This window comes from Helicoverpa zea, chromosome 25 (genome assembly GCF_022581195.2).
Source record: "Helicoverpa zea isolate HzStark_Cry1AcR chromosome 25, ilHelZeax1.1, whole genome shotgun sequence".
In the NCBI taxonomy this organism is placed as follows: domain Eukaryota; kingdom Metazoa; phylum Arthropoda; class Insecta; order Lepidoptera; family Noctuidae; genus Helicoverpa; species Helicoverpa zea.
In genome coordinates, this window is record NC_061476.1 from 3726083 (window position 1) to 3741203 (window position 15121).

Here is a 15121-nt window from a genome sequence, read left to right on the forward strand (position 1 = left end):
CCACCCCAAGAAACTTGAGAACAGGGCACGAAGAAGGAAAGCTAAGCTACTTATGTATACTGGAGAAAACCCTATTATATTACTTACTTGGAACTCCCATAAGAAGTGATGTGCCACTTCGATTAAGGCTTCTTTCGGCCATTTCTGGAACCAGTCCATTGTTGACCCGGATATAAGACCAGGGAACTTCAGAGCTCGACTTCTGAACTTTTCACCCACCTACAAACAACTTTTTAAATCGGATGATTGGATCATAGTTAGTTAGTTAGTTATAGGTAGGGTAGGGATAAATATATATACATATTCCATCTTGGAAATAGTTGTCTCATAGTTTCTAAGACAGTACGTTTGGAATAACCGGGCAAATCTAAAGTTAAAATTATATGGCAGCGCAGTAAAATTCTTAGAAGCAAAACTGTCTTCTACACAGACTAGCTAATTCGAAACTGTTCAAATTGTTTGGAACATATTTTACTTACCGGTGAAAAGCATAAAACCACGTGCAAGTTAGCTCTGGAGCGAATGATGAAGTATTCATACAGCACATCTGGTACAGGAATTCTTCTAGGAGCATATTTCTTCATTATAGGCGTCAACTCGTTCAGTATTTCATCTGAATTATAGAAATTTCAATGTCATTTAACAATTCTGTAGTAACCAATTTAATGTATGTTAAAGCAGCAACAATGCTGATTACTTTCAATGAAAAAAACTTATTTGTATGAGAATAGACCCTCAAAATCATAATTAAATTGTATGACTCAATAAGTGACAAAACAATATAGGTAAAAGTCAGCTTATTCAAAGAGATCGTCATTCAAGAAAATTTTGTTAAGTACAGTATACAGAGAGCGAGCAATGTAGCCAAAGAATATTTTATGATCAGATACCCATTTCTTCTTTGGGGAAAAGATTGGCGATTTCTCCCGAACTGAGGATATTGTTGAGGAACTCCAGAAACTGTTCGTCTTTGATATCGTTGTCAGTGAAGATGAAGGAGATACCGCGGCCTTGCAGACCAGCGACGCGGTATAAGACCTTAATGTCGTCCATAAAGTTGTTCACGTTGTATGATCTGAGGATAGGTAATAATAAATATTAATATATACAATACATTATATGAATAATGCATCGTTTATACATATATGTAGAGATCAGGTGCAGGACAGACATTAACGTGCTCTCCGATGCACGGGTAAATCAATAAACCAACTTCTAGACTAAGGGCTGCTTTGTGAAAGTTTACAAAACCCACAGAGAGATTTCAGCCCGATCTGGAAATCGAACCCGACAGCTCAGTCATAGCAGTCGCGCTGGCGACAACTCACTATACCAACGAGACAGTCAAGTATAAGAGTGAAGATATACATCACATGTAAAGCGTAAAACCACATGATCAAATATATACTTGATCGAAAAAATATATAACGTTATATAATTTACCTTGTCAAAGTTATTTGATAGAAAGAAAAGTTGGCGATAAACGATGCTAGTTTAGTTAAACTCTGTTTGCCGGATCCGCCGACACCCACGAGCAAAGCATTGCCACTGTAAACACATCAGGTTGATCAGTTTATACCTTATGTTCTTTTTTCATATATGCTTAATGGTAAGCTGTGAACGCCTCTCTTAGATTCCCCGAACACCAGAAAAGTGCGTTGCTGGCCTTTATTATAAGAAGAGAGGAATTAACTAGAGTTTACCTACTGAGGGCGTTTTTATGACAAAGGAAGGGTTGTTTTAGGAGGGGAGAAAAGATTAGGTGCCTGGTATCCGCCAAAAGAAATACAGCATCAGAGACCTCTTTACGTTGTTGTTCCGTGAGATATACTTCTCAGCCCAAGCCAACCCAAATAAGAAATACTGTTCTATACTACAACTAATAATATAAGACTTACCGTGGAGTGTTAATAACTCGAGATATGATGAACAGATGAACCATTGCATCGTGGAAGAACACTAAGTCCAGATGAGCTCCTCTTATTTGCTCATTGAACGTCTCTTGGAACGTGTTGAGTTTTTTGAGGACGAATTCCCAACTGCAAATATACGAATTCTTTTATGTTACACTACTACCTTCCGCCTGCGGTTTCACCCGCGTCCTAATATGACTGTCTCCCGTAGCCGGATGGTGATAATCTTATGATCTTTTCCCGGGTCTAATCTGTGTCCCCTCTTATTTTATATACATATATTTAATCAATAGTGAAATAGGTATATTCTTTTACTTACACACACACACACTCAATGTCTATCTGTCAGTGGTTATAACTACAAAAGCATTAAAATATCAGTTACTAACGATGGCAACTCCTCGTATACTTTGGGTGCATCAGTGCTGAAGTCTTCCTCCTCCTCGCCAGTGGGCTCTATGGGCTCTCGCAAGAAGTTCACAAAGAACGTCTCTTCCTCTGGAAACTCGCTGCGGTACTCAGCTAACTCTTGTGCGGCAGTTTTCCAGAAATTTGCCGTAAACCATTCCTTGTCGTCGAATGTCGTAAACCTAAGTAAAATAAACATTACAACTGTTACATATCAATATATTTAGGTACCCTTGAACTAGATAACTAGGTAGCAATTACGAGTAGGTAGAACCCAGATGGTCTTACTACAAAAACTTAAACATGTGTCAAGCACCTGTCTAAAAAAAGTGTGGCTGCAAAATGGACCTTATTTCAACGTCATAATCTGTCATTTTTTTAGATAAGTGTTAAACTGACGTTTAAAAGTTTTTGTGGTAAGACGGAAAATGTCTAACAACCAGTCTTACAAAAGAAGTTTCAAGAGGACAGATCATCATCTCCCGAGCCTTTTTCCAACTATGTTAGGGTCGGCTTCCAGTCTCACCGGATGCAGCTAAGTACCAGTCTTTTACAAGGAGCGACTGCCTGTCTGAAGTCCTCCACAACACAGGTACCAGGGCAACCCAGTACCGCTTGGATAGACTGGTGTCAGACATACTGGCACGCAACGGGTAGTCCAAAACTACCCGAGTACTACCGGACGGGTAGTCCGTTGCGACTGCCAAAGATGTTAGATGATGATGATAAAAATACAGGTAGCCAGCGGAATCCAGTTAGACTGAAGCCGGCTCCAACGCTTTTGAGAAAAGGCTAGGCATTTGAAGAGTTCGGAGTACACATACCTGTCAGATATGACTCGCAAGCACTCATGGAACCACAACTTGAGTGCCGTTTTGACTGTTGACATCTCCTCTCGCTTTATGTACAGTATTCCCTCCCATATACGAGACAGATCCCTGAGGTTGAATACATAGTGGAACTTTGCAGGTGTTGGCAACATCTTTATCTGTGTGATTCAAAGTTATTATGGTTACCAGTGCATCGTGAAAGAATACACAATCAAGGGTTTTGTTCGTCAAAGATTTTGTAGTAACCGAAAAATGCACAAGTCTTTCAATTTTGCGAGATCTGTGACACCTTGACACACATTACCTATACATATGCGGAACAAACATCTATCTATATAAATAAAAATGAATTGTTGTTCGTTAGTCTGATTAAAACTCGAGAACGGCTGGGCCGATTGAGCTGATTTTGGTTTTAAAATGTTTGTAGAGGGGTCCAGGGAAGGTTTGAACGATACGAAGTTCGCGGGATCAGCTAGTCCTACTTATATCCTACTTATATTATAAATGTGAAAGTTTGTGAGAATGTATGGATGTATGTTTGTTATTCAATCACGCAAAAACGGCTGGACCAATATGATTGAAATTTCGTATGTAGATAGGTGATACCCTGGTTTAACACATAGGCTATATATTTTTATCAACACACCACGCGGGCGAAGCCGCTGGCGGAAGCTAGTAATACACACATTTTTACGGATACATTTGTAGCTGCGCAGTAAGTCAAAAATCAATATAACGATTTAAAAATAAGGTAAATTGACTCTTTATAAGAGGCCATTTAAACCCCTTTACGGGTAGTTTTGTAAGAAACGCCTGGATTACTTATGCATACCTTAGTTTGTTGCCACATAATACGAGTGACAGGCACAAGTTTCGGCATAAATTCCACTATTTTCTTATCGAAGCGTTGTTTACAGAAGTATCCTGCACTGATTGTATCTGAAATTTATTATTATTTTATAACCAATGATCGAAAGATGAAGTTATTCATAACAAGCACAAATCAAAATGTCGTTAAAGTTATATGATAATGTTACCAAATACGCATGCAACAAAGTGTGTGATAGTATGAATGTAGAGTAGATGGATTGAGAGGAGGAGGAAGACCTAAGAAAAGATGGATGAATTGTCTGAAAGATGACAAGAATAAGAAGGGAGTGATTGTCGGTACGAGTGACAGAGAAGAATCGAAGCGGAAGACATATTGCGACGACCTCAAATAAAATTGGGAGCAGGATAGGAAGAAGAAGAAGATAATATTACCAAATATTTTGTCCATTGAAATCGTGCTGGGTAGTGTACAGTTGAAAATGTTAAACTGTCTCTTCAGACGTGGCGGGATATCGTTTCGACCACCACCTAGAATCATTCACATATGTTTTTTCATCAGATGCACAAAGACAAAATATGCTACTGTTTCATTAAAATCTCCATTAGAAGGAATACCTGGATGAATCATAGCCCCAAACATCTGGATATCGGCTATGGTCGTGAAGTCTCCAGGCTTGTCAAGAGAGAAGAAACCACCACATTCCATCATTTGTCGAACTATTTCGTTGGTCACCTGGAATAATTTGATATATTTAACTAGCTCCTACCCAGCTCACTCGCGTCCTCTGAGAATTAATCCTCGTAATCAGATAAAGAGAAGCCTTTCAGAAACTGTGAATTGACAATCTAACACTGAAACATTAATTGTTTGACAGCCCACTTATCAAGGCAGGCGATAGGCTACTTTTTATAAAGGTGCGTGATAGTTCAGGGGACGTGGTGGCTTGTGTTTGAATTGTTCGAAAGAGTCACGCCGCCCGACCCTGCCACATAAAAGGTCTAAGAAGGAATATGATGCAGTAAGAGTCTGATATCCTGACTTTCCCATGAAAAACAGGGGGCATGGGTGAAACCGCTTCCAAAAGTCAGTATGTAACATATTTTACCTGATCTCCCCACTCGTTGACCACAGGCATGTTGATATCGTCGACGAAGACGGTCATGGCTCGACCGCCCGGAGGCCCGTATGTCATGCCCACTCTCTTCTCCACGTATGACTCTATAATACGCTGAAAAACAAAGTTAAAGTTAAATAAAACGTAGGCCAGGGGCTTGATTCTGCTAAGTTAATAACGTGACAATTGGAGAACAATTGAAACTCAATAGCAGTTTTACCCTTAGCGGCCATTCTGCTACTAACAAAAGGCCGATCGTATTCCAATGACATTTCATTGGTTTAATATGGGTAATTCAGTCGTAATTGAATCTAAGCTAGATATCAATCGTATGTCGCTTTAGTGAAATTAGCAGAATTCAGCCCCTGGTATGTGCAGGTTTACGCCACCGACTTTGTCGAGTGAGACAATTTGAATTGGACCCAACCAGGGAAGTAATGGGACATACATATCTATTGGGCCATGTCTACCTTTATTTTTCACTTGGATATTGCTTTCAAATGTCTTGGATGATATATTTTATACAGGGTTACTTGTAAGTAGACCGCATCCTTTCATGAGGTGATAGTATAGGTCAATATGGACAAATTTGACCATGGGATACACTGGGCAAAAGTTAACCCGTTTCAAGATAATCGAATTTCAAGATCTTTTCTTAACAAGTCGTCTAGGTACACTTATAAATTTTTATTATTAGTCTCGTTTTTGCGGATTTTTGTGTGTTTTGTGTCTTTTTGGATAGCTAGATAAATGTAGATGTTTTTTTTAGTATTCTGCACAAAAAAATGAAGAGTACTATTTTTGAGAAAATTGCTACTAAAAAAGTAATTGCTGTTCGCTATAATTTCCTTTGTGATTTGTACAGTTTTATGGTTTGTTATTATGAAGTGGTTCATCTTCTATCCAAAAACACACAAAAACGAGACTTTTGACTATTAATAAAAAATTTTACGTGTACCTAGACGACTTTTTAAGAAAAGATCTTGAAATTCGATTATCTTGAAACGGGTTAACTTTTGCCCAGTGAATGCCATGGTCAAATTTGTCCATATTGACCTATACTATCACCTCATGAAAGGATGCGGTCTACTTACAAGTAACCCTGTATATGTATGATTTATTTACCAACAGTTTTTATGTACCCAATCAATTAATTGTGTGGTAATGCATGTCTCAGATAAATATTTTTTTGTCAACAATTGGACTTCAAAGATCTCAAGACTTACCTGGAACATATTCGGTGTAGTAGCAGACGAGAAGTTGATAATTTTGAACAGTTTGACCTCGTTATCATACTTCATCATGTAACTCTTCAACATAACAGTCTTTGCTGTGCCCTGTTCACCGATTAGCAGGACAGCCTTATCCTGAGATGCGATAGTGGTGATCAAGAACGTGATGCAAACGTTGTCAATATTCGGCACGAGGATAGAAGCGTACTCAGGTACGGAATCAGAGGGGTAAATATAGTCCTCCACACTTTCAGACCTGAATAAGAAAAATATCTTTGAATTATTGTCAGCTCGTAGCCAAGAAACAGCCACACGGTTCGATCGATCATAAGGTGAAGTAACGCTTGACACGATAGGTCCGTGGATAAGTGATCATCTATGTCATAATTAACAAGTACCTGAGGATTTGAAATTCATTAACAGCCGTTACGAGTAGTCACTAGCCGAAATGTCTGTCGTCACAACCACAAAATCTTACATACAGTACATAAGGAAGTGAGTTGCTAAGGCATCTAGGTTGAGGATATCAGATAAACAGTCGCTCTAAGTAAAACACTGGTATAGCAGCATCAGGTTAAACTTCAAGCCGAACGCAACACAGTCGGGCAGATGATAAATTGATCAGATGAACAGAAGAAGTAGTTACTTCTTAGAAGTATTAAAATAAAACTACGCACTTCTACGGATTTTATCGCGATTACAGGTATTAATATTATTTATTCACGAAGTTTCGATCCCTCTACAGCATCCATTTTCACGGGCAGAGACGAGGTAAAAATTGTTTTATTTAACTGTCTAATATTAGCTAAGTGTCAGAAACCAACAGAACTTACCAATGTTCCCATTGACCGCTGGGATTAACATTGTACTCAAAGGGCATGACCCACTCCTTAGACTTGGCGCCGGGCCAGTCCATCTTCACGGGAAGCTTGGTCATGAACTCGGACATCCGTGTCCGCATGTCCAGCTCGAGGACTGCCCCCAACGACCACATCATGGCGAAGATGAAGAGGCGCTCAAGGTGACGGTCGGAGTGAGCCTCTGCAAATATTTATGACTGCTCATTCAATTTGCAGAGCCTCGCGTGGTACTTTAGGTAAAGCTGACAAAGTTGTCAAATTATACTTCAAATAGGTACTACATAAATCAAGCTTGGTGATGTGGTTTTACATATAAAACCTAAATCGTACACTATGTTAAATACAAGAATATAATGAGAAATCGATTGACTGAATCTTTTTGTTATTACTTACTGCCACCAGGCACTTCAATTTGTAGTAATCCAATCAGTACATCGATACATTGTCTGAAAAGTCAGAGATAACCAAATAAACATACGTATATCATACAAAGACCATCGGCAAATTTCAATAACCAACTCCTATCTGGTAATACGGTTACTAGAGATATGAATTTGGCTTACCTATGTCAAAATTCTATCTCAAGTAAGAAAATCAAAGCACACATAGGTTATTGAAATCCTCAGTATACTTAATATTTTAACTTCATGCAAATGTCAAAGTAGCACACTAACCTGATGTAGATAGCTTCTAGAAGTTTCATCTTAGCGACCAGTTTCTGCTGTACATAGGAGTGAACCTCGTCGTATACTTTATTGAAAGCGTGGCGGAAGCAATCAGCTTCTTTTTGAGGGCGCTTCTTTAACCACCCCTGAGAAAATAAAGGTATCATTGTAGATTGTTTTTTGAGAATTTATAAACGAAAGCAGTAAGTGCAATTCCATTCAAAGTGCTAATTGGTGGAAATCACACCTTCTAAGTTCTCTTGTAGTTTTATAATCCAGTGGAGATAACCATTGTGGGCACTGTGAGCATTAGTAACAAGCCTAATTTACTTCTTTTTATTTACTCGTTTATATGCTTTCCCTAAATACCCCTTATCTACTTCCTTATGTACTCCCTTGTCTACTTTCTTATGTACTCGCTTATCTACTTCTTTATATACATCCTACGTACTCCCTTATGTATGTACTATCCTTACAAACATCCTTTTTACCCATTACTTACTTCTAATATAGGTTGCCACTTAAGCACCGATGAGGATAGGAACACCATGCCCATTCGACTGACGGTGGCCGGAGAGGCATTGTCCACGTTATCCGGCTCGAACACCAACTTGCTGTTCTGTGCCATCGTGATGCGGTCACCGTTGGCCAAGGTCAACGTCTTATTGTCATCCAACACCGAGTTCAAGTTCTCGATCCAGACGGCATCCACGGGACCGTCTGGTGAAACAATAATAATAATTGAAGGTCAAAGCTTCACTATTTACACACCGTATCATATATCAAGGGCTGATTCCAATAACCTAACTATTTGTTGATTCATACTATAGATAGGATTGTGACATTTATTCATACTTAACTGCAAAACACTACTTTTAGAAAATCAAAATTAACAAAGGACACCTCCCAAAACGACGCCACTTCCCGGAAAAGTACTGTAAATCAAAAACAAACCCAAGACAATCCAAGTTGTGTCAGTCTTCTTCACCTTCAACGCTCTGCGCCACAGCGTAGAGAATATACCATCAGTCCAGTCATTTGTAGCGACATCTAAACGGCCGAACATTTGCGGTGCTGTGATGGCCTAAAAAATAAATGTGTCAGCATTGAATTTGCCTTTCATATTATCTCCGATTTGCTATTAACTACATTACTGCTGAATCGTACTGAAACTGTTACAATTTAAAGTGCCATAACTACAACCCTTGTCAATTAGCTTTCCCGCTCTGATGTTAGCCATTCCAAGCCTCGCAAGATACTCTATAGCTAACTTCAGACTGATTTGACGAAAAAAGTATTCATATAATAAGTGGATGTTGGTATGATGGCTGACAGAGAGAAATGGAAATGGAAGACTTGCTGTGGAAACTTCATCAGGCAGGAAAAATCAAATTTATTTAATCGTTAAAAATTTATTTAATCGTCTCTCGGATGTGGTAAGTCGCAGCCGGAGAGATAATACTAAACTATGTGTAGTTCGATCAAACACAACACTAATGCACAATAGCATTTTATGTTTGGCCCCAGTTATCTATAATAAAATACTAAAAGAAATAAAGACTTTGAATTTAAAACTATTTGAAATACATTTGATAAAATATTTAATTGAGAGGCCTATGTTCAGCAGTGGACGTCCTATGGCTGAGATGATGATGATGATGAGAGGTGCTACTATAGCTTGACAGACTTCCTAAACACCTAATATTATGACATTTTTTATCGATTATAATTGCATTTTTACAATAATATTTGTACGCTGTTTAATAACGGCAAAACATGAAGATTCTTATTTATTATACCTTTAACACCTTGTATACTCATGTACATATTACAAATAAAATATCTTTATCTTTAAAAGAAGAAGTACTAATTTGATAGTATACGAACCTTAGGATTCATCCTCATCTCCTTATGCGGTTTTCCAATTTCAGTGAGTGCAGCCATAAGTGTGTGTATGCAGGTTGTCTTGCCCGACCCAGTGGGACCCATCGTCATCAAGCCATGCCGCACCAGAGACGTCTCGAACAACTGAATGATCTTCAAGTTCCAATCTGGGTGATTAACTAGTCCAGTGCGTTCAGCTACCAATACTATGGCTCGCTGCATTTCTCTGAATTGCAAAGAATGAATTTAAGACCCTTTTTATGCTGCGAGATTGTTGTAAATAGTTACCGCGGCCCTGATACGTAAACAGCTTAAGAAGGAACATGATGGGTTTTAGTCAGTAAGAGGCTGACAGTCCCTCACGCTGCTAACCCACAGCAGGCAGGGTCATTTGATGATTTCCCATCAAATAGAAAACCCTTTTATGAGTATAAATAGGTAATTGGTAGTAAAATATATTTTTACCTTTGGACAGTTTGTGTGAGTTTCATACCAGGGAACAAGTCTTCAATCAATGAAATAAACAGAGGTTCGTCCTCATCTACCAATTTGGACACGTTCATCTCCCTGAAATATACCAGAATGGAATTAATATGCTGAATCTAGCGTAAATGTATCTTATCTACTTAGGTATTAATGTTATAAAATGGAAGTTTTGACTGGATTTTTCAAATCGGTCGAGAATAATGGAATAATCTTTCATTTGGGCTACCTAAGCCAGTTAATCGAGAAAGGCTATATTTTATCTAGTTGTATGAGGTAGTTCCCACAAGATGCTACTAAACCGCTGGCAGAATAAGAATCTTTTATGAGAAGCTAGCAAATAATATTGTCTTACTTTAGCACTCTCATCATGATGTTCTCCTCAGTATTTTCTGGATTGGCACGTTTTTGTGCACCCATAGTCCTCAACACGGACAGTATGTTTCGCAATCCGAAATCGTAGTGCACTTGTTTCGATAGCTGCTCTTCGCATAGTTTGTATAACGTGAAGAATTTACGGGCTGTGGGTAATATTGATAAGAATTATTCAGTTCAAGTAAACTGGTTCAAAGGTGTTGACTCAGAGTTCAGCTAGTCTACATAGCATAAAAAGGCTCATTTGTCTATTCAGCATAAAGGCTCATTTTCACTTTTCGCATGATTGCCGACCAATGAAATTCAAAGGGGTTGCTATAAGACTAGTGATGGGTCTATCTACGATTGCTTAGATCTCCTCTTTTAAAACAGATGTACGGAAAAGATACGATTGTGATCCAGATGGCTGAGAAAAAGTACTTTAAAAGTACGATATTATACCTAATACGATGTTATCTTTAAATCCGCAGCTGGCCAACTTGACCCTGATAATGATCTGTCTGTCCGGGACCATCATGGCTACGGAGCGGAACTGAATCTTCAGATTTTCAGGCAGTTCTTGTCGACCAGCATAACCCGGGTTCATGGTGATGATGAAGGCAAATTCCGGGTTCAAACTCACTGTGTCGCCATCACTGTTAGTACATTTAATACATATAAGTTGATACGTAGGAGATACCATTAGCTACCATTAGCTCTTTTTGGGGTCGACTTCCAGTCTAACCGATTGCAGCTTGGTACAAGTGTTTTACGTGGAGCCAATTTTACCACCTCAACCTGATACTCCTTCGTAAAACTGGTTGTCAGACTTCCTGACTTCTGACTTAAAGAAGCTAATATCAAAGCTTCATATGACCCACATACTGTACTGTACGGTAAGTATGTATCTGAGTTCTTTTTATATTTATTTAAGTTATTTGTTAGTCCTTGTAAAACACCGGTACTCAGCTGCATCCGGTTAGACTTGAAGCCGACCCCAACATAGTTGGGAAAAGACTCTGGGGCTGATATTTACTAGTAAAACAGATGCCAATAAAGGACCTGAAAATGAAGAACTCCCTCTTCTCCCTCCTGGCAGTGAGACAGATGTAGATCTGTTGTGCCGCCACAGAGAGCACGGGCAGCTCGATGCGGTTGAACTCGTCGAAGCAGCCCCAAGTGCCCGACTGGGCCAAGCCCTTGTATATACGGCCCAATCCTGAGAGGTACAAAGGTATTTAGTAAACAAGTACAGTTTGACAGCCACATATGGGAAATTCAATCATCTGTAATCATTGTTGCTACGTCACTCATTGTGTTTTACATTTGTACCACAAGAAAAACACAGATGTGCGTCTAAAGAGTGTGTTAATATGATATTCGAAGACTCATTTGGAAAACCGACTACTTATGTTTCCCATAAAATAATTGTACCAAATCAAAATTTGCAGCGGTCTCATAAACGGTTATACATATACGTTGCGAAGAGGGTTTCGTTATTCAAACATCTTGTCTCTTAGTAGGAACTCGCTCAACGGAGAATCTGTCAGACTGTCTGTTGTGGACACTGACCTCTATATTTATCACTGGACAGGCTGTCGTCAACGTGCTTTTGTGCCCGTTTGATAATCGCCATTTTGGCGCTGTTAGACGTAGCGAGTGTCCGTGGTACTAAAATTATTTTACAGTGAACCAATGAATAAACACTTCTCTCACAGCTATTTGAAATTATACGTCAAAATTAGTTCTATGGACACTCGCTTAGACGATATTGGCGCTTCAAATGGGCACAAAAAAATTGCTGTCAAACGTACGGAACAGCCGGTCCAGTGGTAAATATAGAGGTCAGTGGTTGTGGATAATTGGGTATCTGTTTTGACATTTTAACTTTTTTAGCTTTAATTGTCTGTGTAATTAACATTTTTACATATTCTATTACTTAGATTTTTTATTTGGGACACTTCAATTAGTATTTGTTCTGTCAGGTGAATAGGTATTGTTCTTCTCGATGTTCAAAAATAAATAATGAAATAAACATTAACAAATTGCCAAGCATAGAGAACCAACGAAAATGCAACGTGTCACACTCATGTGTATCTTGTACCTATACAAATAAATAAATCTGAATCTGACACTAGTGCGGGTACCTCGGAAGTCCATCTGGTCGGAGCAGTTGAAGACGATGACAAGCTTGCCGAGGGTGCGGCCCATGTCCTTGGTGGTCTCCGTCTTGCCGGTGCCGGCGGGGCCCGCCGGGGCCCCACCCATGCTCATGCCGATCGCTTGGGAAAGCGTGATGTAGCAACGATCCGTTAGCGGCGTGATTACCAGCCGTTCGGTTATGCCTAGGTATTCGTTCTGCAGATTTTTAATGGTAAAATTAATTGCCTTGATATTGGTCTTTGGGTCGTTGGAAGAACACTCGTCTTATATGGTATGCTAAAGGCTTGTGATGAGAGGGAATGGAACTCTATAATAAGTGTGTTGATGATGATAATGTGGTAATTTGCACACGCTAAGGAAAACTTCCTGATACGACGCAAAAATAACACGAACTACATAGCCCTCCTACATAGTATTTTCCTCATGTGTAATACCGACCTTAATGTAACAACTGATGGAAAGAAATCATAATTGCGCCCCAAATAAATTGTGAACAGAGCAGAAAGCAGACTATAATTTCATGTAAAAGTATAAGTTGTTATCACCTGATATACAAAGTCAACATCTGTGATAGAAACTAAACAGTCATCAGTGTCCTCGATGTAGTAAAATCGAGCTTGCTTTTGCCACTCGAAGTCCCCTGGAGTTTTGATTCTCATCTTCACAAGGTCATCAAAAATATCCCTGTAACACACCAAAACGTTTATCAACATTATTACATAAAAGGATGAACCAGTCATCTAAATTAATAATTTTACTAAAATACATGTATGTAGACTATGTTGAAAATGTGTAGTATAAAAGAAGTAAACATGCTGCATTAAACCCGAATAGAAATAGATAAGGATAGGAAGAGAATGATGACAACATTCAAATTTTCAAGCTAGTACTTTTCTGATACCCTCTCTTCAACAGAGGCATACAAAATAACTAGCATTTATAAAATTATAAGAAACATACCTTTGATGTACATGTATAGTGATCATAGTTTCTATCTGCGTTCTGTCTAGAGGAGCAAGATCTGTGATAGTCTGATCAATAAGACCGTTCAGCAAATCGAGAAACTTCTGATTGGTAAGTCTCATGATGAAACGATCTGCCTTTGCTTTTTTCAGGGCATATTCTGCATCGCTTGTCCATAATATTTGCATTCCCAAAAGACCAGCCTGGAATCAATTATATATACTAGAGACTCGTCGCCATTTCCAAATATGCATAAATTATGATCTAAAACAGCGGTTGACGACTTTGTACCATAATTTTGTGTAGTTTGTTTACCTGGCCCGGGAAATTCCAAAACCCGACTAAAAACTCAAATTCTGGATCGCCTATCATTGTCTGCGCAATGTTAGCGATAATATTTTTGACGGTGTTCTTCATTGTATCCAACAAAGTATTTAACCAGATCTGTAACAGTTTAGAGTATAATAAGTTTTGAGTTTTGATGAATATCATCATGGTAGATATTATAACATTTATTTGTTTATTCACCTCAACACCACCGACACAAGCCACAGGTATTTCAAGTGGTATAGATTCTCCATTACTGGAATTCATCACGACAATTCTCTCCTTATCGTCGAAATCGACTGTGTAGATCGCGTCGAATATACTCGGCAAGTGACCCTGAAATACATTTTAGTCGCACTAGTTTCTGCCTTTTTTTCTACATTTCTTTTTCTTGATTTTTCCCTACATAAGATTCTTCAAGCAATGATAAAACAAACCAAGCATTATTCGCGAAATAGGTCAAGTTTCACGATCGATAACCCTGACCAAGGCAAGAAGGGTGACATTTTTTAAAAAAGATGATAAATAGAAGAAGTGAAGTATAATCAAGATAAAAATAAAGCACAAATAAAATAATGTAAAAACATCGTAGCGTATTCAAATTTATTAATTACATAGCTAATCCCTAATAAATACAAATGAGTACCAACCTGTATAGAATGAGGATCGGAAGCCTGTCCAAGGATCTCCAACAACACAGGATCGGAGACGAAGAAGAACCTGGGGAAGATGAGACGCTTGGTCTCCAAGTAGCCAGTCAGGGACTTTTGGCAAGCTTCGAGCTGGTCATACAAATGCGGCAGGAGTTGCTTCAACGTGTCGTCCGAAGTGCATGTCTCGACACAATTCACGATGTCACGCGCTCGATACATGATTTTCACGTAAGTTTTATCGATTCCCTGCCAAATGTAAATTCCTTTTTTATTTTAAGGTAGTGGGAACGGATGAACGTAAAGAATTCCCGGATGGATAATATTCCTTAGAGGATTCGCTCTAGTCGCACTATATTCTTCGTCTACAGTCCCAAAGACTTGTGCATTTTTTTGCGCGTATGCGGTGAATTTTTGTCATCAACATTTTGTTATTTTTTTAG

General features: G+C 38.8%; 1 protein-coding gene across 1 annotated transcript in view; it reads right to left on the bottom strand.

Annotated features, from left to right (window-relative positions):
* Positions 1–15121, bottom strand: part of LOC124642697 (dynein axonemal heavy chain 8-like) — a 56839-nt gene that overhangs the window by 16632 nt on the left and 25086 nt on the right. Inside the window, exons 36-63 of the mRNA XM_047181299.1 lie at positions 14679–14927; positions 14230–14364; positions 14017–14145; positions 13699–13904; positions 13284–13422; positions 12723–12933; positions 11638–11794; positions 11038–11231; positions 10577–10742; positions 10204–10305; positions 9742–9964; positions 8809–8938; positions 8357–8574; positions 7864–8000; positions 7583–7635; positions 7163–7370; positions 6324–6585; positions 5089–5211; positions 4598–4715; positions 4415–4510; positions 3984–4090; positions 3146–3309; positions 2303–2503; positions 1899–2039; positions 1444–1548; positions 891–1075; positions 480–613; positions 88–219 (exon numbers count right to left, since the gene is read on the bottom strand). Coding sequence (XP_047037255.1) covers positions 88–219; positions 480–613; positions 891–1075; positions 1444–1548; positions 1899–2039; positions 2303–2503; positions 3146–3309; positions 3984–4090; positions 4415–4510; positions 4598–4715; positions 5089–5211; positions 6324–6585; positions 7163–7370; positions 7583–7635; positions 7864–8000; positions 8357–8574; positions 8809–8938; positions 9742–9964; positions 10204–10305; positions 10577–10742; positions 11038–11231; positions 11638–11794; positions 12723–12933; positions 13284–13422; positions 13699–13904; positions 14017–14145; positions 14230–14364; positions 14679–14927 — 4425 coding nt within the window. The remainder of the gene's footprint in view (positions 1–87; positions 220–479; positions 614–890; positions 1076–1443; positions 1549–1898; positions 2040–2302; positions 2504–3145; positions 3310–3983; positions 4091–4414; positions 4511–4597; positions 4716–5088; positions 5212–6323; positions 6586–7162; positions 7371–7582; positions 7636–7863; positions 8001–8356; positions 8575–8808; positions 8939–9741; positions 9965–10203; positions 10306–10576; positions 10743–11037; positions 11232–11637; positions 11795–12722; positions 12934–13283; positions 13423–13698; positions 13905–14016; positions 14146–14229; positions 14365–14678; positions 14928–15121) is intronic.